The 22,875-nt window shown below is 32.1% G+C and overlaps 2 protein-coding genes across 2 annotated transcripts; both read right to left on the bottom strand.

The window, feature by feature from the left end:
- Positions 1-405: 405 nt before the first annotated feature.
- On the bottom strand, positions 406-10,956 carry LOC107073111 (uncharacterized). Its single transcript, XM_015333568.2, has 2 exons — positions 7,847-10,956; positions 406-4,829 (listed from the first exon to the last, which is right to left on the bottom strand). Exon 2 carries the CDS (start codon positions 4,812-4,814, stop codon positions 858-860), a length of 3,957 nt encoding a protein of 1,318 aa, XP_015189054.2. The 5' UTR covers positions 4,815-4,829; positions 7,847-10,956; the 3' UTR covers positions 406-857.
- Positions 10,957-11,081: 125 nt separating this feature from the next.
- LOC107073114 (uncharacterized) lies at positions 11,082-14,187 on the bottom strand. Its single transcript, XM_089174517.1, has 2 exons — positions 14,167-14,187; positions 11,082-13,989 (listed from the first exon to the last, which is right to left on the bottom strand). Exon 2 carries the CDS (start codon positions 13,935-13,937, stop codon positions 11,112-11,114), a length of 2,826 nt encoding a protein of 941 aa, XP_089030643.1. The 5' UTR covers positions 13,938-13,989; positions 14,167-14,187; the 3' UTR covers positions 11,082-11,111.
- Positions 14,188-22,875: the final 8,688 nt, after the last annotated feature.

Genomic DNA, 22,875 nt, shown 5'->3' with positions numbered 1-22,875 from the left:
ATCATCGACATTTTGTAGAACCCGTTGCCAACGATTTGGAAGGCTTAGTATACAGTTAACAGAGCCTGCTTTGTTGATGGTGCGAATGGAGCGGTCTGCTGCCTGTCGAATCTCTGGAACAGTTCTGAAGCAAATGCCACGATGGGTTCCTCAAGAATTGACGGAAATGCAGAAATGGATGCGTTACAATGCTGCTCAGACGCACTTGGAGCGCTATGAGCACGAATGAAAGGCTTTCTTACGCCGTATCGTAACACTGGATGAGACATGGGCAGTAGACCACTCCATTCGCACCATCAATAGAACAGGCTCTGCTGACGGTATACTACGTCTTCCACATCACTGGCAACGGGTTCTACACAACGCTGGTAGCTACTTTGAAGGACAGTAACAGGTGCAAACATGTAACTCTTTTGTATAAATAGTTGTCACTATTTAAGTTCCAACCTACGTATATCTTGCATCGCTAATATATTTTTCCCCCGTAATGATCAACCGATAGATCGATAGATCCCAAACACCACAGCACAAGATTTCGGAATGCATTTGTTTTATTTTTTTTTCGAAAATAATTTCTTTTCGCGTTTCTTCAATATCTCTTTCTTATTGTTTATTCTAATCTTAAATTAAATTCTACGTCGAAAATTTAACAAATTCAGACGCAATTAAATAATTCTAATTTATAACAAAAGATATTTTTATCTCATCATAGATTTCTTACTTGGGATAAATAATTGATCTAGTCCAAGGTTGAGAAACGCCAAAAGAAATACAGTGATCGAAAAAATATTTCTAACGAAAGATTTATAATTTTATGATACCCATAAATTATTCCCTATATTCCTATGGAATTTTCATCAAGCGGCAGAATCAACAGCCTCTTGCTGTATATTCTTCGATATTGAAGAATTACTGTTATTACTTTCACGTTTTTCAGTATTATCGTCATTATCTATAGGAAATTCAAAAATTGGTTTAAATCCACCGAAAAGTTGTGGTTTGAAGTTTTCAGGATCGAACTCGCTTTTTTTTGACGATTCATCATCATCTGCATCTACAACATCATCAGTCTTTTCATCGTCAGATGTCGTTTTATCTTTAGATTCTATAACAACAACATTCCAACCATTTTTAGCCGGAGCTTCGGCTCTCAGACTGGCTACAAACGGTGCCATGAAATTTTGAGGAGATGGGGCAGAACTCGAAGAACTGGAAGGTTGCTGAGAGGGCAAGAGAACTGGTCGTTGATCGTTTCTATTCATTTTCGACCCATCATCTTTAACGTCGACATCTAGACGATGATGAGATGCTTCGGCCGTAGGTGTATAAACATAAGCTATTGGTGTAGACGATGGATGATTATTGCTGCTTGGCATACGATGAAGAGTTGCCGAGATAACACCTTCATTTTTTTTTCTCGAAAACGGTACGAAATCTTGCAAATAAGGTATAACGTTTACGTGATCACTATCCTCCTTTTCTTCGTCTCTTTCGTTCAACGGGCGATTCTCGTGACGTTGATCGCTCGGAACAAGTATGGGTGTTTCTCTCACGGGTCCAGCGTATATGGAAGGATCTACTCTATCAAGAGAATAGGAAAAATCTCCTACTGGACGACCGTTGTAAAGATCGACCATTGTCGACTCCTCCTCATTGATCTTCTCTCTATCCTTATCATCTCGAAGAAGAGTTTCCGGTGGAAGAGGACGATGTGGTCCTCTAGTTCCCACTACCACACTCTCGTCTTTATCTCCAGAATCATCAGGATCTATATTAACCGCAGTATTCACAGGGTATACTACGTAAACCGGTGGCTCGGCTACTGAATCGCGAACATCTTTTCTATGTTCTATTTCTTGACCTATCGTAATTTTAACCTCTTGATCTGGATCATTATTACTGGAAGTTGCTAAACCTGTTGCCTCTTCGTCTTCTTCGAGCTCTCCTCGTTGTTGGATCATTTGTAAGGTGGTAACCCGTGGTGGATCTGCCGTTCTACGCCGCGGAAACAAAGGTGGCCTTGGTGGCGTTTGAGGCGGTTCCTCTGAATACCGCTCGGACGTCTCCTCATCCTCCAATCGCAATTTCTGCTTTTGACCTGGCAACCGATTCGGCTGATTTGTACTCTCGTCATTCTCTCCTCTGGAAGTTGGTTGTACTGCCGACGGATAACGAAATCTCTTGACCATTGGCGGCTCACTTTCCTGAACAGGGGCAACATTTTCTGCTATTGTAGAGGATGATCCAGCAAGTCTGATTGTATGAATTGGTGGTGGGGGTGGATTCAATCTTTGAAGATATGATGGCGCAGGTGGTAAAGGTCTTCTCGATGGAGGATGAACGTGAGGCGTTTGTCTAACCCTATTAAGATATGGTTGCGGTGCTGGTATTGTACCTATGTTTTCTGTATTACGATGACCATGTGAGACTTTAGCATTTGGCCTAAATTGTGGCAATATGTTAGGTAATTTTGTATCAGAAGGATATGGTCTTCTTCGGATTGCTAAGGTGTCAGGTACAGGTGGTGGAAGGGGAGGAGGAGGAAATGGTTTTCCACGTGCGGGAGGTAAAGGAAGTCTTTGAGGTGGTCTTGGGTATTCGGGTCTTATAGTTCCACCATGCTGATAATGGAAATAATAAGATGGAGGTGGCCTTGGTCTTTCGGCAGGTGGTGTAAGATTTTCAGAAAGTTGAGGAAGATGATCGTCTATTGTTGAAACAGAATCTGGCTTATTGTTAATTTTTGAGGGTAATATCGTCGTTGAAGGTGGGAATTCTTGAACTGTACCATCAGCTTCATTAATAATGACAATATGTTCTTCAACCGGATGCTTTTCTTCCTCTGGTTTAGGGAAAGCTACGTGATTAGTATCTTTTTCCTCATTTCGAACATCTTTCTGTTCCATGAGAACAGTACCTCGAACGATAGAGGGTTGTACTTTTGATGACTCGATTTCGTTGTTATTTTTCAAAGGTGGTCCAGAATTCGATGGCCACCGTTTTTGTGAATTATATCCAAAATTAGGTTCAACGGCTACAGATGGAAGAGCTACAGTTCTTTGTGGATCAGTCTCAAGCTCATAACCATCTTGATCAGTTGACACTTCACCGTATAATGGTCTAAACGATGCTTCTGCCCCTGTCAAACCTCCGTAAGGATTCTCACCAATTGCTGTACCAGGTGAATAGTAACCTCCACCCTCCACATTTTGCCTATTTCCAAGTACAAAAGACACCGTATCCTGATCTGGTGGAACAACAATGTTACTCGTACTTCCTACAAGAATTTGTCCACCCATTCCAAGTGGTCGTTGATTAATAATCTGATGTCCTCCCACATTGGAAATCATACCATCAAACATTCCAGGTCTTCGATTATCGACAACATTCTCAAAGGTTGGAATTTCACGATCATCGGAATCGATAGACATTGAAGTTACTGGATGTGGGACAACTTGGAATTGTAATGGATGGGTAGATACGATGTTGTTCGATGGTGATGATGGAACAGGAGTGGAAAATGATATAGTCGGTCTCATTGTAGTACTTTCAGGTGTATTAGTGGTTGATTGAATAGTTGATGGTGTTGTACTCTGTGGAGCTGACATTGTAGTTGAACTTATTGGTTCCTTAGGTACTTCTTTATCAAACGAATAATCCTGTTCTTCGTTTGATTCTTCGTGCATGTCATAATCATCATACATATCATACTCATCTTTTTTCGGTGGTAATTGTACCACAGAAGGTTCTCTGTGAGAAGATCCTGCGAGATTGTTTGGACTTTGATGATCGAAGTTTATTGTTTCTTGAAATGTCTTCATAGGAACGTTAAATGAAGAAAGAATATCTTCATAATTATTACTGTTATCTGCTGTATATCGTACGGTACTTGTGCTAGATGGTTTCCAAGTGGTAACAGGTGGTGCTTTTGTTGTAGTAGACGTTGTTGTCGAAGGCGTAGTAGTCGTTGTTGTTGTGGTAGTAGTTGTTGGTACTGTCGTAGACGTCGTTGATGGACGTAACGTAGTTGGTTTCATGGTGGTAGTAGAGGTGGTAGTCGTCATCGTTGTTGTTGTTGTTGTTGTTGTTGAAGTACTTATTTTTGGGACATGTGTTTTTTTAACAGGATAATATAAAGTAGTTTCTCTATGATAAGGCCTATGATTATATGTGCTATAACTATTCAAACCACTTTGAACTTTCGTGTTCGCGTACGAACTCGAGATCAGTGGATATTTATCATTGGTGTACTTATCGGAGGAATAACGAACGGGAAGATTGAGAAAGTCATGAAAACTCGGTGAATTTGGATTAATCTCATTCGGACTAACATCTTCGGGATCTTTATTCTCAATTTTCTTCATTTCCTTCGTGTGCAAATCAGCATCCTCTTTCAGTGTCTCTTCACTTGTTTCCTTATCCTCATCATTATCATCATTTTCCTCGTAACGATCAGTGTAATTTAAGATTCTCACCGCTGGTGCTTTCTCGTAGTCGATTTTTCCAGTAATAGGATCTTTTTCTAAGGAAAAAGGTCTTCCACCATTGAAAGCGAAGGAAAATGGTGGCCCATATCGTGGACCTTCATCGTCCTTGGCTAAAGAGAAAGAACCGACGGTGCTTTCTTCGGCATCGAGATCTAGGTCAAGGGCGTCCAGTAGAGACGATCTTCCTAAAGATATGTACTCGTGCTCGTTCGTCTGAGTTTTCGTTTTCGGATCATTGTTGTCCAGGTGACCACCCATCAAATACTCACTAACCACTTCATTAATACTGGCTAGTGTGACTAATGACATCAACAGGATGGCTCGCATCTTTTTCGTTGATTTCTGAAACGATTTGACGGAAATAATAATTAATCAATTTACTAGACATTTTTTCTCTATTCTATCTCTATTTAATAAAACGGAAACTATTTAATCGTAAACTATTATTAAGTTATCAGAAGGATGTTATATACTAAAGGTCTAATCTCACCTCACTTAAATTCTTTTTACTTCTTTTATCCTTCCCAATCAGTGGATTCTTTAAATAAAAACGTAGGAAAAGTAAGAAGGAAGGTCTAACCGTCCTTCATGACCTACATTTACAGCCTATCAGACGTAGACGTATGTATGTAGATCTTCTGTTCGTTTTATAGTACACACGTATGCATATTCCGGATTTAACGTGACATTTAATATATTACTGTAAAAACATATCACCGTTGCTTCGTATGATATATCATCGGATGTTATAATAAATATGAATAAAATTTTAACTACGGTTAATACATACAGAGGGATGGATGAAAAGAGATAACAAATGAACAGCCCAATAAGAAATACGAAAAATAATACAATTTTAAAAGGAACGATAATTTGAATAGGAATTTTTGAAGTGAAAACTTCTTTAGAATCAGGGTAATTTGAAAATCGTGAAACGGAAGAACGTGAAACCGATGAAACAAAAATAATTAATTAATTAATCAAATTCAATATATAATTTAATTCTACATATTTAATTCTATATATTAATTAATTAATTAATTAAATTCTATGTATAATTTAATTCTATATATTAATTAATTAATTAATAAAATTCTATATATAAAAATTCAGTGTCACAATATGTTTGTCCACTAATAATTCCGAAACTACTCAACTTATCTTAATGAAATTGATTTTATTTCACGTGATTTTTTCCAACTTAGCACATAGCACAATTTTTATCTATTGTTATGTATTTTTTTATTACTAATTTAAAGATTTTTATTTAGAGGTTATCTAGGTTCTGTAAGGTTATTTCAATAGATGGCGCTGTATTATTACAATTCAATTATTTTGAAGCTTGGTTTTCTTTGAAAGTTTCACTTCTACCGTGTGTGATCTACAAACATCTGTTCTTTTTCTATTCAAAAAATATTTTTAAATCTCATACTTAAATGGCACTGCTTGAAATATAACTGCAAGCCAAGTGCACTATCATCAGTTGATAGAAAATAAAAATAAAAGCAACGAGTAAACGAGCATCCGTTCGTCTCACGTCGAACGGAATCGCGTTCCAACGGCTAACGGGTTTCATATTCTTTTCCCGTTCTTCTTTCTTCTCTTTCATTGCTCTCGCACGACATTCTACTAGGTTTTGTTGAGACTACAACATACACCAGTTAACACTAGCTAGCTTCGGGCACCGTATTTGGCATTAGCATTTCGTTACTCGCACTTTCGAGCGGGCTTTCGATACCAGAAATGAAACATCCGAAAGGAATACTATTTTATGATTTATTTAACATACCTTTTGTGTGAATTATATTATAACAATTTTTTTTCAATTTTATCATTTTGTTGATCGTTTAATTTTTAATTTGCCAAATTTTCTTTGTAATATAAATATAAATATATTATAATTTTACATATTTATAATAGAATGGCTCTGTGGTGCGGTGCTAGAGTCACCGATTCGCAACCCTAAGATCGTAGGATCGAATCCCTTGGAATCACGAAAAAAAAATATATTTCTAATTTTATTATATATATTATATTTATATTTTATTATATATTAATTTAATTTATAATTTATAATATATATATGATATAAATATAATATATAAAAAATAGGGATTTCCAATATATAATTCTGTAATAGAAAAAAAATTAAGTAAACTTTATATTAAGTTTATAAATTTATGTGAATTTTCTTCCAAATATCACACTTTAATTTATCATATTCGGTTAAAAGGATATTATTAATAATTACTACATAACTACATACTGCTACTTAACATTACCATCATAAATCTGTATCTACAAATCGATATCTCTCGCAAAAAAAATATATTTATATTTTATTATATATTAATTTAATTTATAATATATATATGATATAAATATAATATATAAAAAATAGGGATTTCCAATATATAATTTTGTAATAGGAAAAAAAAATTAAGTAAACTTTATATTAAGTTTATAAATTTATTTGGATTTTCTTCCAAGTAACCACACTTTAATTTATCATATTCGGTTAAAAGGATTATTATTAATAATTACTACATAACTACATACTGCTACTTAACATTACCATCCATAAATCCGTATCTACGAATCGATATCGTTCGTTCTCATTATTTTAATGACGACGATTTCCGGTATGACCGCGAGAAAAATGAGAGCGTTGACCGTAAAAGATAGAAGACGCGGGTCGACGAACGGGTATTTATGTGGGCGGTAGAGAAAGACATGAAATTATTTCGATGAGCTTTAAAAAAAACGTCCAAGGTCTTTTTCGGTTCTGGACCATGATCCTGACCGTGACCTTATCTTATGACCATAACATAACTTCGGTTGACCTACTTACTCTCAAAAGTTTCGACTGTTCGTTCTTGAATGCGGTTTTGAGTACGATGACATGAATCATCGACACATCCGTTCAACCTTATCAACGCGTACTAAATAGATATTTCTACGTATGCACGAATCATACGTTCTACTTTCTAATTAATTTCGTATCACCTCTATATGAATTTGTTATCAATTTTTGTTAAATTTTTATATTACTAATATTAATCTGCACAAGATTTAGAAACTAATTTCACAGATTATTTTAATTTAATAATAAAATATAAAAATGATTTTGAGATTTATCCAACCATTATCCCAGATAAAATGAGTTTATTCTAACCACTTACCCTTTCTTATAAAAGTACCGAATGCCAACTTTATTTATGAACTTTAACTTGCAGATGAATAATAAGAGAATCTTCCTATTCCAATCTTGTCACGTTTATTTATTAATATGATTAATATTATTAAATATAGATCTGCAAAATGTGTACAATATTGCATAAGTTATTTATTATATTTACCTGATAAATCAAAGAACGAAGAGAAGGTGAATGCTCTTAGATCACCAACAAGGTCGAACCGGTCGATTACTCACACTCCTTTCGTGGATCCATAAGTGAAGAAGCTAACACGTGCGCTTGATTCTTGTACAAATCCCAGTTGACCGATGTTGCTGTATTCTTTGATATATTACGTGAAAGAGAAAAAGAGGAAACTCGGTAGATGATCGATCGAGATCTCGAGGGACTAGTCCCTCTTCCTCTTTAGACGCAAAAGCGAGAGCCAACCGCCCTGGAAAGATGCGCGGCACTCACCTTTAAGGATCAAACACTCGTAGTTCACGGAAACTCTCTCTCTACGGTCTGCGAGAAGGTCACGCGTCGACTGAAGAAGATGGACATTGTGATGGTAGCACGAAGACGACGAGGTAGAGGCCACCGATGGTAGTAGCATAAGGACGAAACTGTGTAAGAGAAGGAGGTGGAGGAGAAGGAAGAACAGGAAAAAGAGGTGGAAGAGGTAAAGGTGTCCGAAGAAAGCGACGTTCCTTGCGATGACGTTCATAAAGGGAAGAACCTTGTAATACGAATGAGTTTTTCGTTTATGATTCAATCATTGACTTGATTAATTTATTTAACACGTTCGTCGCCATGTCTCCGTATAGAGGAGACGCTCTTCTTATCTAAGTTATGGGATTTTTAGTTGGATTTTTACAAGGAATTTCATGGAATTAGCACTTACATCTAAATATGGGTTGTACAACATAAAAATACTACAAATATACACATTATACTATACTTTCTATTCATTTATATAGGATAACATATTACATTATACTATACCGCATGGTTTTTGTTAAAACACTCTAAACACATTTGAGGTGATTATTTTCGATAAATAAAATATAATAATATAATATAACAATAATACTCGGGTCGCATTGTTGATATTTCTACATTTCGCTTCTTTACGTTACGGCGCGCCGAGAGTCGAATTTTGGGCCTGGCGAGAAACTCAACCGAAACGAGCTGGGCGACGAACGTGTTAAATATCGGTATGTGTATCTTCAATTCTAGCATTTGCGCATTCTGATAGATCCCAATATAATCATGTAGATTTGTTTGAAAATCTATTTATTAGAGAGTATTATTATACCTTGTCATTGTATTCCATTTGAATTATTTTTGAAGAATCTTTTTAAGAATCTTTTGAATGATCAATACTTCTTTTAATTAATTACAAATGAATAAAATATGATTTAATATAAAATCGACGATTGCATCAGATATTGAATATTGAAAAGAAACTTATTTTAATAATCGTTAATAAACACATATTTTTTTGTATATAAAATGAACAATTACATTGGAAAATAAAATGTAATAATGAATGTTTTATTAATTTTAATTCCATAAAGATTATCATCGACATTATCATCCACAACTTTTCCTCTTCGTAGAAAAATATCGTAAGCAGAGAGGAAGAGTTGAAAGAGCCAAGTTGGACCAAACTTATGGACGTGTATGGACTCGACAGAACGGTACGCGGAACAGTTAGACGACGACCTACATTACAGGAACAGCTCAGGGCCGAACAACGTGCTAGTTTCCTCAACCTTACCCTCTCTACATCAAATTCGAAAAATATATTCATATAATCTTTAGTCCTTTTATTTTTACAATATATCATCTTATGGATATTTAAAATCCTAATCAAATCAGACAATTGTTAAATAACATCATCTTTAACGAAAATTAATATTGCGTTGATTTTTAAAATCAATCACAATAAATTCTTCAATCAATAACACAAAAAGCAGAGCAAGTAGTTATCTCTTAAATTCTTGAATTACATATTGACAAGTTTTTCTTTATTTTTCATGTTTCGTATTCGATATCGAAATATGTGTTACGCCTGAATGCAGGCAACACTCTTCACAAATTGCCTATCACAGGAGCTCAAACAACTGTGATTATCGTCGACAGATGATTCGACGTTCCATTTTGATTGCTAGAATTTGGAAAGTGGTCATTTTTGTCAGCTAGTACCACCCCAAAATCATATCAGTGTCCTTTGGTATACATGGTAACAATATTATAATAAATAAACCCAACAATTATCTTACTCCTGTTACTCTGGATTCGTCTCATTCTCTCGAAGCGAAGGTTTTAATTTCATTGTCTATCAAAAATAGAAATGAAAATCAAACTGTTTGAAATACAAGTTCAATTTAGCTTTTAATTTTTTCAACATTTAAAAATAAAATATTTCTATAACAAATATAATAAATTAAAATATACATATACATTAGGGGTGCCCCGGCCACGCGTTGCTGTGGCTTTTTTGGACGTGAAAACTTCTTTAGAATCAGATTGATACGTTCATTTAATATCATTTTAAACTGTTCAATGAAGTTTAATTATTATTCACTTAAACTTATTTTAATAAAAGTTGAAAAAGTTGAAACAAAAATTTAATTTATCGTAATGTCATTGGATGTACAATATTTTTGGTTGATCCTTCAGGAGTATACACAAACAAATTCGATGGTTTTCCAACCCTGGAACACGCAACATATAATTGGCCGTGAGAAAAGCACGGATTTTCTAAATCTTGACAACAGTGTCAATTGAGTAACTTCTTCAAACACTAATTAGATCATAATGTAATATTTCAATTAGCACACGATTTTTTGTAACACAATAATAACACGAAGAAAACGATAAGAGAAGAATATCGAATATATCGAAAAGTATAATATCAATAAAAAATATCGACTAACTTCAACCTATAAACTTTTAAAATCGGTCCAGCCGTCTAGGAGGAGTTCATAACATATAAAGAATTTAATTTTTTACGCACATGTAAATTTAATAGAAAATTATATAAAATACTTACTTCAATTCTGCATTAAATCTGCAAAATGTATAGTTTTTTATATACACTTCAAAGCTCTTCAAACACTAATTAGATCTTAATGTAATATTTTAATTAGCACACGATTTACAAACTGGAATCGAATAACTTCGATTAGATTCGAATATTCTCTATAACTTGAATATCGACTAACTTCAACCTATAAACTTTTCGCATAACAATTTATAAATAAAAAATTAATTAAATAAACAACTTAAATTGGATCGAATTGTAACGCTAAACCATTATCGAATCCACCTGAAGACACACAATAAATTTCATTAAAATCGGTCAAACCGTTTAGGAGGAGTTTAATTACAAAAACGTGCACAGAAGAAATATATACATAAAAATATATTTTATTTTAAATTAATCAAATAAACCGAAACATGGAAAATCATCCTCGTCGCTGTCGCTGAAATATTCATTTTGTTCAGTTGTTTTGGATATGTCTTTTTTTATTTCCGATTTAACCAAAAATAGTTTTGAAAATTGTGCAACAATATTGTCATATTGATTAAATTGTAAAATATCCTTCAATGTATGCATTTGCCGATTACGAAGTTTTTTCATTGCGTAACCATCGTCGTTATTTAAATGTTGTAATTTATCTATAATTTCAGTTCTTCCATAATTTGCATCTTCAAATAATTCATGTATAAATTTGAAATAATTAATGATGTCTTGATCAGTAGATAAGTCAATCGGCATTTGACCATCTTCATTTTTTGCATTATAAATTGCACCATAGCTCAAAAGAAGTTGTACAATTTTCATAGAATTGTGTTGTGCAGCCAGATGCAATGCAGTCATGCCATTTACTGTTTCTATATTGACAATATCATGTGATTTTGTAGCTTTCTCTAGCACAGTTTTGATTATATACTCATAACCCTTAACAGCAGCAAAATGTAACAGTGTATCTCTTGTATCATTAATTACCAAAAAATCAGCATTACTATTTAATAGCAGCTTTACAATATTGATATGATCATAATAAATAGCAACATGTAGAGGTGTATTGCCATTATTCTGTCTAGCATTGATAATTTCTTTTTTTATTCGTATACATTCAGCAACTTTAGTCTCATCTCCTAATTTGATATATTCAAACAATTGTTCTGTTAATTCAAGTATATTTTTAATTTCTAAATTATCAGTAAGTAGTATTGGTTTATTAGAAAAGCCATCATTATATATTGCTCCATTGTTCAATAAATATTTAACAATCTTCTCATTTCCTTCTTTTGCAGCATAATGTAAAGGCATCCATTGATTTTTATCTCGAGCATTTACCAAATGATATTTCGTAATACAATTAATTATATTAGTCCTGTATTTTAACGTTTTAAACAAATTTTCCACCATACGTTCATTATTTTCCATCACCATGAAATGTAATATACTTCTTTTAAAATCATTTAATGTAATATTATAGCATCGTGTTCTATGTATAAGTAAAGATTCAATATTTTTCCAAGGTTTATTTTCTTTTACAGCATCAAACATTTTTTCTATATTAGCAATCAGAGGTGGTAACATGTAACCAAAATCTACTGGCATTTTATTTTCAATATTAGTAGCAGAAATATTTGCACCATTTGCAAGCAATACAACCGTTGCAAATTCGTTATTTTCTTCAGCACTGAAATGCAATGGTGTATTACCATATATGTCAGTAGCGTTAACATGTATACCTTTCTTTAGAAAAAAATTTATCAAATTTGACATGTCTTCAAAACTTATATCGAAACATGAATATGCTTTAGTAATACTATGTAATACAGTTTCTCCATCTTTTGTAACGGCTTTAATATTAGCACCATGTTCTATCAAATGTCTCGCTATAATTACATTTTTAGCAAAGTGCAATGGTGTATACCCGTCTTTATTAGAAATATTAACATCTGCACCTTTCTCTATTAAATATTTCACTATAGGAAAATTCGAATTTCTATGTAAAGGTGTTTCTCCATCATCATTTTTGGCATGAATGTCAGCACCATTTTCCACAAGGCATTTTACTACAGAAATTTTATAAACACTATGTAATGGTGTACAGCCATACCTATCCTTAATATTTACATTGGCTCCCTTATCTATTAAAAGTTTTGCTACAGATACATCGTGTGTTAAATGCAATGGTGCTTTGAAATCATCATGGCTATCTATAATGCCATTAACATCTGTACCTAGTTCTATTAATAAAGTTTGTAATTGTATGTTACGCGTATAGATAGCCCAATATAAAGGACTACCACCACCTGTATTCTTAAGATATGCACCATTTTCTACCAAAAATTTAATCATTTCTGGACTCCCAGTGTGTTTTACTAATAAACAAAGTGGTGTTCTACCATCATGTTCTGTAGCATTTATATTTGCTCCATTTTTTATTAGGAATTTAATTGCTTCATCTCCATCATACTTTCGACAAGCCCAATGTAAAAGTGTACCTCCTAATCTCTGTCGAGCATAATGGGTATTTATGTAAATTCTGTTGACATCAGCACCTCCTTTTTCTATTAAAAGTTTAGCTACTTCAAAATTTTTATTATAGAGTGCATTTTGTAATGGAGTATAACCAAATACATTTTCAACATCAATTTCTGCACCATTATCAATGAGAAATTGTACAATTTCCAGGTTCGGATTGGATGAATTTCCTATGGCAAAATGTAATGCTGTACTATTTCTAGAACTGCGTGCGTTTACGTTAATACCCATATTACATAAAAATTTAACAATTTCTAATTGTCCTTCTTCGGCTGCCATAATTAAAAGTGTATGACCGTCCCCTGTTTGGAAATTAATATCAATTTCTTTAATAACACACTGTAGCAATTCCAACATGCCATTCTTGATAAGATAACGTAGAATACTATCTTCATTATTATTATGAAATTTAATAGTGGCACCTTTTTCCACTAATAATTTAACTATATCTTCGTTACTTTCTGCCATTGCATATTCTACAAGTTTCTTATTATGAACTTCAATATCAACATCAGCACCCTTATCTATAAGTTCTTCTATGATCTCTTTAGATTCCTTTATTACAGCCATTTGCAAAGGAAACATACCAGTACGATCACAAGCATTGACATTAGCTCCTTCGGAAATCAAATCTATAACTTTCTTTAAATCTTTCCTTTCAATAGCATTACATAAATTATCTGATAGATTATCATCCATTTTGTCTATATAGAAGATGTGACTGATACTTTGAAATTGTATTATAAGTAATCTGTAATAAAATAATATTTAAAATTAATTAATTGGATATATTTATAACAAATATGTAATGTAAACGAAAGATTCATGAATTCTTTAAATTGTATCAAAATATATTTGCACAAATATAATAAAAAATATAATATATAAAATATAATTGTGTATAAAGAGATATACATGCTATATATACATGATATAATTACTGTTTACATACACACTCTCCGTCCCTTTTCTCTAATTCATTTAAAACAAAAGTTTAAAACTACTTAAAATTCAAAATAGTGATCTCTAATGCACACATGACAGAGGATGTCAAAATTGCTTTACATATTGCAATTGAAATTTAAAGTTATCTAAACTGACACATGACGTCATCCAATTATTTCACATATTGTGCAATCATTGAAAATATTTGTAAAGATTAAAAAACAACATCTAAGGTATATATTAAACTACATATATTTATAGCAAATATGTAATGTAAACAAAAGATTCGTGAATTCTTTAAATTGTATCAAAATATATTTGCACAAATATGATATATAAAATATAAATGTGTATAAAGAGATATACATGCTATATATACATGATATAATTACTATTTACATACACACTGCCCCCCCTTTCTCTAATTCATTTAAAACAAAAGTTTAAAACTAGTTAAAATTCAAAATAGTGATCTCTAATGCACACATGACAGAGGATGTCAAAATTGCTTTACATATTGCAATTGAAATTTAAAGTTATCTAAGCTGACACATGACGTCAACCAATTATTTCACATATTGTGTAATCATTGAAAATATTTTTAAAGACTAAAAAACAACATCTAAGGTATATATTAAACTACATATATTTATAGCAAATATGTAATGTAAACAAAAGATTCGTGAATTCTTTTAATTGTATCAAAATATATTTGCACAAATATAATAAAAAATATAATATATAAAATATAATTGTGTATAAAGAGATATACATGCTATATATACATGATATAATTACTATTTACATACACACTGCCCCCCTTTCTCTAATTCATTTAAAACAAAAGTTTAAAACTAGTTAAAATTCAAAATAGTGATCTCTAATGCACACATGACAGAGGATGTCAAAATTGCTTTACATATTGCAATTGAAATTTAAAGTTATCTAAGCTGACACATGACGTCATCCAATTATTTCACATATTGTGTAATCATTGAAAATATTTTTAAAGATTAAAAAACAACATCTAAGGTATATATTAAACTACATATATTTATAGCAAATATGTAATGTAAACAAAAGATTCGTGAATTCTTTTAATTGTATCAAAATATATTTGCACAAATATAATAAAAAATATAATATATAAAATATAATTGTGTATAAAGAGATATACATGCTATATATACATGATATAATTACTGTTTACATACACACTCCCCCCCCCTTTTCTCTAATTCGTTTAAAACAAAAGTTTAAAACTAGTTAAAATTCAAAATAGTGATCTCTAATGCACATATGACAGAGGATGTCAAAATTGCTTTACATATTGCAATTGAAATTTAAAGTTATCTAAACTGACACATGACGTCATCCAATTATTTCACATATTGTGCAATCATTGAAAATATTTTTAAAGATTAAAAAACAACATCTAAAGTATATATTAAACTATATTTGTTTAATTTAATGTTTATTATTTAATATATTAATATCTTATATACAGTACAATCTCACTAATCCGGCACTATTAAATACCAAAGGGTGCTCTGGATTAGTTAGTCCAGTCAAAAAGACCGTAAAATCGGGATTTTGGTCTATACGGCTGAAAATATATGGAAATAATCAAAAAAATGCTTACAAAACTGTGGGCAAAGTAAAAAAGTTCTCAACTCACGGGAAGGGGGTGAAAAAAATTAAAAACTACCCCGAAATACGATTTTTGGATTATATTTTGAAAATATCAAAAAAAGTTTCAAATAAAAGTTGTAGAGCATAAAATTCTAGGCCTATCTCTTTCGGACCATTTTTCCCCTAAAACGCACCCTTTCACCCCTACGACGGTTCAAAGTATTAAAAAAATGAAAATTCAATAAAAAATACAAAAATTGGACTTTTTAAATTTTTTTTTTTTTAATTATCTTGAAAAAATTACAATGAACAATCGTAGGGAAGCAAAATTTTTTTGTTCATCCCTTCTATTAAAAATCAAGGAGTGAAAACGGTTTTTGCTCGATAATTCACTTAAAACGGGTTATTTAAAAAAAATTTCTCTTTTTCATATGAATTTTTAATTTTTTTTTTAAATTTTGGTGTTTGATTTATATTCACAGATATTTACCTGCAGGAAATATCCCTATTTAAAGACAAATAATGTATACATTAGTCATACGCCTTTGTAGAAAGAAACAGAAAATGAAGCTATTTCGCTCTTACTCATTGTAACGTAGGTCACCATGGCACACATGCACTAACTCTTAGCTTACATGCGGGCAAGAGAGATAGGCAATCTATAGTTTGCTTCGTCTCAATGAAAACCGTATAACGCGACAAAACACTTTTTCTTATAGCTTGAGAGTCTCGCGCGCATCTGTGACATAGAGTGATAGATTTTTGAAAATATCTCAAAAAGTAAGCGAAATCAAGCGATTTTTTATTAATTATGTTTTGTAGACAATTCTATTTGCTACAAAAAAGGTCTAGTACTAAAATATTTTATCTCTCTTACTTTTCGAGATATATTAAAAAAATATGATTACTCTCTTACCTGATACTTTTTATTAAGTTTCACCACTGACAAGGACAGCCCAAGGTCTTGCCCTCTCGGATTTTATTCAAATTTTACAGGATGATAGATTTTGCTTCCCTTTTTATGAATATATATAGTTATAGGGGCCACTACTCAATAATTTTTGAGATATTTACAATTAAAAATGCTTATGATGCTATCTAGTGTTTAAATTTAGTTTTGAAGTAAGCAACGGCATGTAATAGGTTTAATGTAATGACAACCATTTGGCGATTCGTTCCAATAGAGGCCGAGTCTTTTAGGGTTCGAATATTGGGAGGTAAATTTTTTTTTGAAGTGAAAACTTCTTTAGAATGGAAGTGATCTGAAAAGTAAATAAACGCGGTCGGTCAGGAAACGGAGCTATGAAACGGAGCTATGAAACGGAGTTATGAAACGGCTGCTATACTAAATAGTGAGAGAAAAAGAGACAAACATATAGGATTGAGCCTGCGAGAGAATAAGACGGAATATAACTATACAGTTTTTTTTATTCTCGGTCTCCTCCTTATGCCATGCTTCGTAGTTATCACTCCTGGTTGTATATGTGTGTGTTTGTGTGCGACTGCATACTACAAAGTATAAGGTCCAAACCAACCGACGGTCGAAATAAAGAAAGAAGGTGCGTGGTCTGTTTTTATTTTACCAGACGTGTCATTTATATTCTATTTTAAAATGGTTCTATTTTATTGAAAAATTAATATTAAATTATTTATTTCGCAAATATTATTGTAATTAACAATTATGAAATATATAGAATATAATAATTGTATTGTCTGCAATATTTTACAAAAAAAAAATAATAATCAGATAAATCAAAAAAAAAAATTAGACAATATTTTAAAATATTTTTCTTATAAATACCCAAAGACATGATCTTAAATTATAATGTTTGCGTATTTAGGAAATTTATACTAATTTTTCAATAAAATAGAAAAGTTTGTAAAAAAAGGAACTCGTTTACGAAACTCTTTTACGAGGCCTAATTAAAAATACCCTACGGTCTTTTCGGCAATACCCTACGGACTTATCGGAAATACCCTGCGGACTTATCGGAAATACCCTACGGACTTATCGGAAATACCCTGCGGACTTATCGGAAATACCCTACGGACTTATCGGAAATACCCTGCGGACTTATCGGAAATACCCTATGGACTTATCGGAAATACCCTGCGGACTTATCGGAAATACCCTGCGGACTTATCGGAAATACCCTACGAATTTATCGAAAATACCCTACGGACTTATCGGAAATACCCTGCGGACTTATCGGAAATACCCTACGGACTTATCGGAAATACCCTACGGACTTATCGGAAATACCCTGCGGACTTATCGGAAATACCCTACGAATTTATCGAAAATACCCTACGGACTTATCGGAAATACCCTGCGGACTTATCGGAAATACCCTACAGACTTATCGGAAATACCCTGCGGACTTATCGGAAATACCCTACGGACTTATCGGAAATACCCTGCGGACTTATCGGAAATACCCTGCGGACTTATCGGAAATACCCTATGGACTTATCGGAAATACCCTGCGGACTTATCGGAAATACCCTGCGGACTTATCGGAAATACCCTACGAATTTATCGAAAATACCCTACGGACTTATCGGAAATACCCTGCGGACTTATCGGAAATACCCTACGGACTTATCGGAAATACCCTGCGGACTTATCGGAAATACCCTACGAATTTATCGAAAATACCCTACGGACTTATCGGAAATACCCTGCGGACTTATCGGAAATACCCTACAGACTTATCGGAAATACCCTGCGGACTTATCGGAAATACCCTGCGGACTTATCGGAAATACCCTACGAATTTATCGAAAATACCCTACGGACCTCACTACTTTTCGGAAAAAACCTCACTACTTTTCGGAAAAATCTTTAGGACTTCATTAAAGAGCTTCTAATCAATATATATCTCTCTTTATCCTTTTTACTCATTCTAGACAAACATAATCTTAATTGATCACTATTGTAACATTTTTTTTTATTTTCTATTCAGATTATTTGCAATTGGATGTTGTGAATTGTTATTTAAGTGTCTTACGACCGAATACTAACGCCAGTTTCGTGAAAATCTGCAGAAAGGAAATACTAGGGAAGTTTCAAAGAGTTCGACGGAAGGCATTTTTGCATTTCTTGCACGCAGAGAGGTGTTTAGTTACTATACATTTTGTAGTTTCCAGAAGCAACTTGTCTCATTTCTTCGAATTGAGATTTTGCCTACTGTGTAATATGTTATGTATTATATGTTAATAAAACGTAAATTAATTTTTAAAAGTGTTAACAATATAATAATAATAATATTATAACAAATAAATGTCCTACAAATATCCTACACCTGATATTCTGCATTCGTCTCATTCTCTCGAAACTTAGTTTATCGAAGGTTTCACTTCAAACACGCGTGATCTACCCACATGATATTTTTTTTCTATTTTTATATGTAAAGATACATAATAGAGTTAAATATGGTGAAAATGAAATGTCTTAAATGACTAGAAACCTTATCAGAGTTTTATTTTTCATTAACATTTGTATATGTTCTCAATTCTCACTATTTTCTAAATATATATCTTCATTAGACTGATAAAATTTCTCAAAAAATCACGATAATATATCAAGACTTTTCTTATTTTTGTTAATTATTAATCTTAATCAGTAATTAAGACATTCCTACGCTTGTTATAATAAAAAAAAATATGTAAAGTGTTTCAAAATACATTAATAGAGAGAAATAAATGACAAAATTTAATAAAATAAAATTCATTAAAATTCATCGAATTATATAGCTATATATAATTCATAATATATAGTATATAGATTGTCTATCTCTCTTGCACGCATGTAAGCTAAGAGTTTGCGCATGCGTGCCATGGTGACCTACGTCACAATGAGTAAGAGCGAAATAGCTTCATTTTCTGTTTCTTTCTACAAAGGCGTAGGACTTATGTATACATTACCTGTCTTTAAATAGGGATATTTCCTGCAGGTAAATATCTGTAAATATAAATCAAACACCAAAATTTAAAAAATAAATTAAAAGTTCATATGAAAAAGAAAATTTTTTTAAATAACCCGTTTTAAGTGAAATATCGAGCAAAAACCGTTTTCACCCCTTGATTTTTAATAGAAGGGATGAATAAAAAAAATTTGCTTCCCTACGCTTGTTCTTTGTAATTTTTTCAAGATAATTAAAAAAAAAAATTTTAAAAGTCCAATTTTTATATTTTTTATTGAATTTTCATTTTTTTAGTACTTTGAACCGTCGTAAGGGTGAAAGGGTGCGTTTTAGGGGAAAAATGGTCCGAAAGAGATAGGCCTAGAATTTTATGCTCTACAACTTTTATTTAAAACTTTTTTTGATATTTTCAAAATATAATCCAAAAATCGTATTTCGGGGTAGTTTTTAATTTTTTCACCCCATTCCCAGAGGTTGAGAACATTTTTACTTTGCCCACAGTTTTGTACGCATTTTTTTGATTATTTCCATATATTTTCAGCCGTATAGGCCAAAAACCCGATTTTACGGTCTTTTTGACTGGACTAAATAATCCAGAGCACCGTTTGGTATTTAATAGTGCCGGATTAGTGAGATTGTACTGTATATAAGATATTAATATATTAAATAATAAACATTAAATTAAACAAATATAACTTAATATATACCTTCGATGTTGTTTTTTAATCTTTAAAAATATTTTCAATGATTGCACAATATGTGAAATAATTGGATGACGTCATGTGTCAGTTTAGATAACTTTAAATTTCAATTGCAATATGTAAAGCAATTTTGACATCCTCTGTCATGTGTGCATTAGAGATCACTATTTTGAATTTTAACTAGTTTTAAACTTTTGTTTTAAATGAATTAGAGAAAGGAGGGGGCAGTGTGTATGTAAACAGTAATTATGTCATGTATATATAGCATGTATATCTCTTTATACACAATTATATTTTATATATTATATTTTTTATTATATTAGTGCAAATATATTTTGATACAATTTAAAGAATTCATGAATCTTTCGTTTACATTACATATTTGTTATAAATATATGTAGTTTAATATATACCTTAGATGTTGTTTTTTAATCTTTACAAATATTTTCAATGATTGCACAATATGTGAAATAATTGGATGACGTCATGTGTCAGTTTAGATAATTTTAAATTTCAATTGCAATATATAAAGCAATTTTGACATCCTCTGTCATGTGTGCATTAGAGATCACTATTTGGAATTTTAAGTAGTTTTAAACTTTTGTTTTAAATGAATTAGAGAAAAGGGGGGTAGAGTGTGTATGTAAACAGTAATTATATCATGTATATATAGCATGTATATCTCTTTATACACAATTATATTTTATATATTATATTTTTTATTATATTTGTGCAAATATGTTTTGATACAACTTAAAGAATTCATGAATCTTTCGTTTACATTACATATTTGTTATAAATATATGTAGTTTAATATATACCTTAGATGTTGTTTTTTAATTTTTTAAAATATTTTCAATGATTACACAATATGTGAAATAATTGGATGACGTCATGTGTCAGTTTAGATAACTTTAAATTTCAATTGCAATATGTAAAGCAATTTTGACATCCTCTGTCATGTGTGCATTAGAGATCACTATTTTGAATTTTAACTAGTTTTAAACTTTTGTTTTAAATGAATTAGAGAAAGGGGGGGGGCAGTGTGTATGCAAACAGTAATTATAGCATGTATATATATAACTATATTGGAATGTTCAGATTACTGGATTATAGAGAAAAAGTCATAATAAATTTTGAGGTTAGACTGCTAGACGACGGAGCGCATAGGCATTGAGATAGCGTGGGTGGGGCGGGCGGGGGTGCCGAATTATTGGACATATCGGTCTATTAACCATTTCGCTTCCAGCGCGGTACGCGATATGACCTGTGAGTACCAGTGCCACTTATAAGCGGCGTACGCAATATGACTTGAAGATACGATGATAAAAGATCCGACTCACGATACGAGTATAAAGAGTGTGATGTTGACTTATGTATAGATCTGTGCTTCAAAATTTATCATACGTACTTTTATTACTAATCACTTTACATTAATATAATTATTTGTTTGCGGATCATAAATAATTCATCATTAAAATATTACTTATAACTTTGTAAGTTATAAATGTTTTCTTATCAAAAATGTAAATTATACTCATTATATTGTAGCAAAGATTGTTTTATTTGGCATAATAGTAATTTAAGACTCAGGAAAACATATATACAGCAACAACGCATACTGGACTTATTCGCGACGCGCGCCTCCGTTCAGTGCAAGTACTTCGGCGGACTGAACAGCCGAAGCGAAAGGGTTAAAATGCCGTATTAGTGAGATTATACTGTATATACGGTATATACTCAAAATACTTGCTTGTTATAAATGAAAATATAGCTTAAGTATTTAACCAAATTCAAACATAGAACAAATTATAAAAAAAATTTTATGCCGAACCTTCAACAAGCTGTTATTTCCTTTTGTGGCCACACAAATTAGTCCAATTTGTTAGAAACTTAACGTAATTATTCTGTGGTGTTTCCTCAATGTTGCTTGTTACAATGAAATCTTCGATAACTGGACCCCTCCTTTTGTATCCTTCTATCGGTGATTCATTACAATATTACACCATGTTACGTAGACCATATTTCATACAGGGACCGTGCGTCTGAGACCTATAGGAGGGACGCGCCATGTGGATTGCTGGGCGACAGGAACTCGTGTAGTCACGTGATTGCGCGCGAATGATTCAAACATTGAAATAATTATGAAATAATGAATTGCATCAAATACAGAAAAAAAATGAACTATATTTAATGATAATTAAAAATTTATATTAAAATAGAATAGGTTACACGAAAAAATTATTATAAATTCAAGCGGTCCCCCAAAATTTTCAGCCAATGGCACATGAGCTGAATATGAATGGCGCATCCCTCCTACATGATCCCTACGTGCGTCTCGACTTTTACGCCAACTAGTGGCAAGTATCCAAAGCAGTTGACATCATGTATTTAACGTAAACATACGTGATTTACTTATATGAACAGAATATT

Source organism: Polistes dominula, unplaced genomic scaffold (genome assembly GCF_049000335.1).
Source record: "Polistes dominula isolate Pdom_NZ unplaced genomic scaffold, Pdom_raw_medaka contig_68, whole genome shotgun sequence".
NCBI lineage: Eukaryota > Metazoa > Arthropoda > Insecta > Hymenoptera > Vespidae > Polistes > Polistes dominula.
The sequence above is the reverse complement of the archived record's forward strand: the minus strand, read 5'-3'. Positions and strand labels throughout refer to the sequence as shown.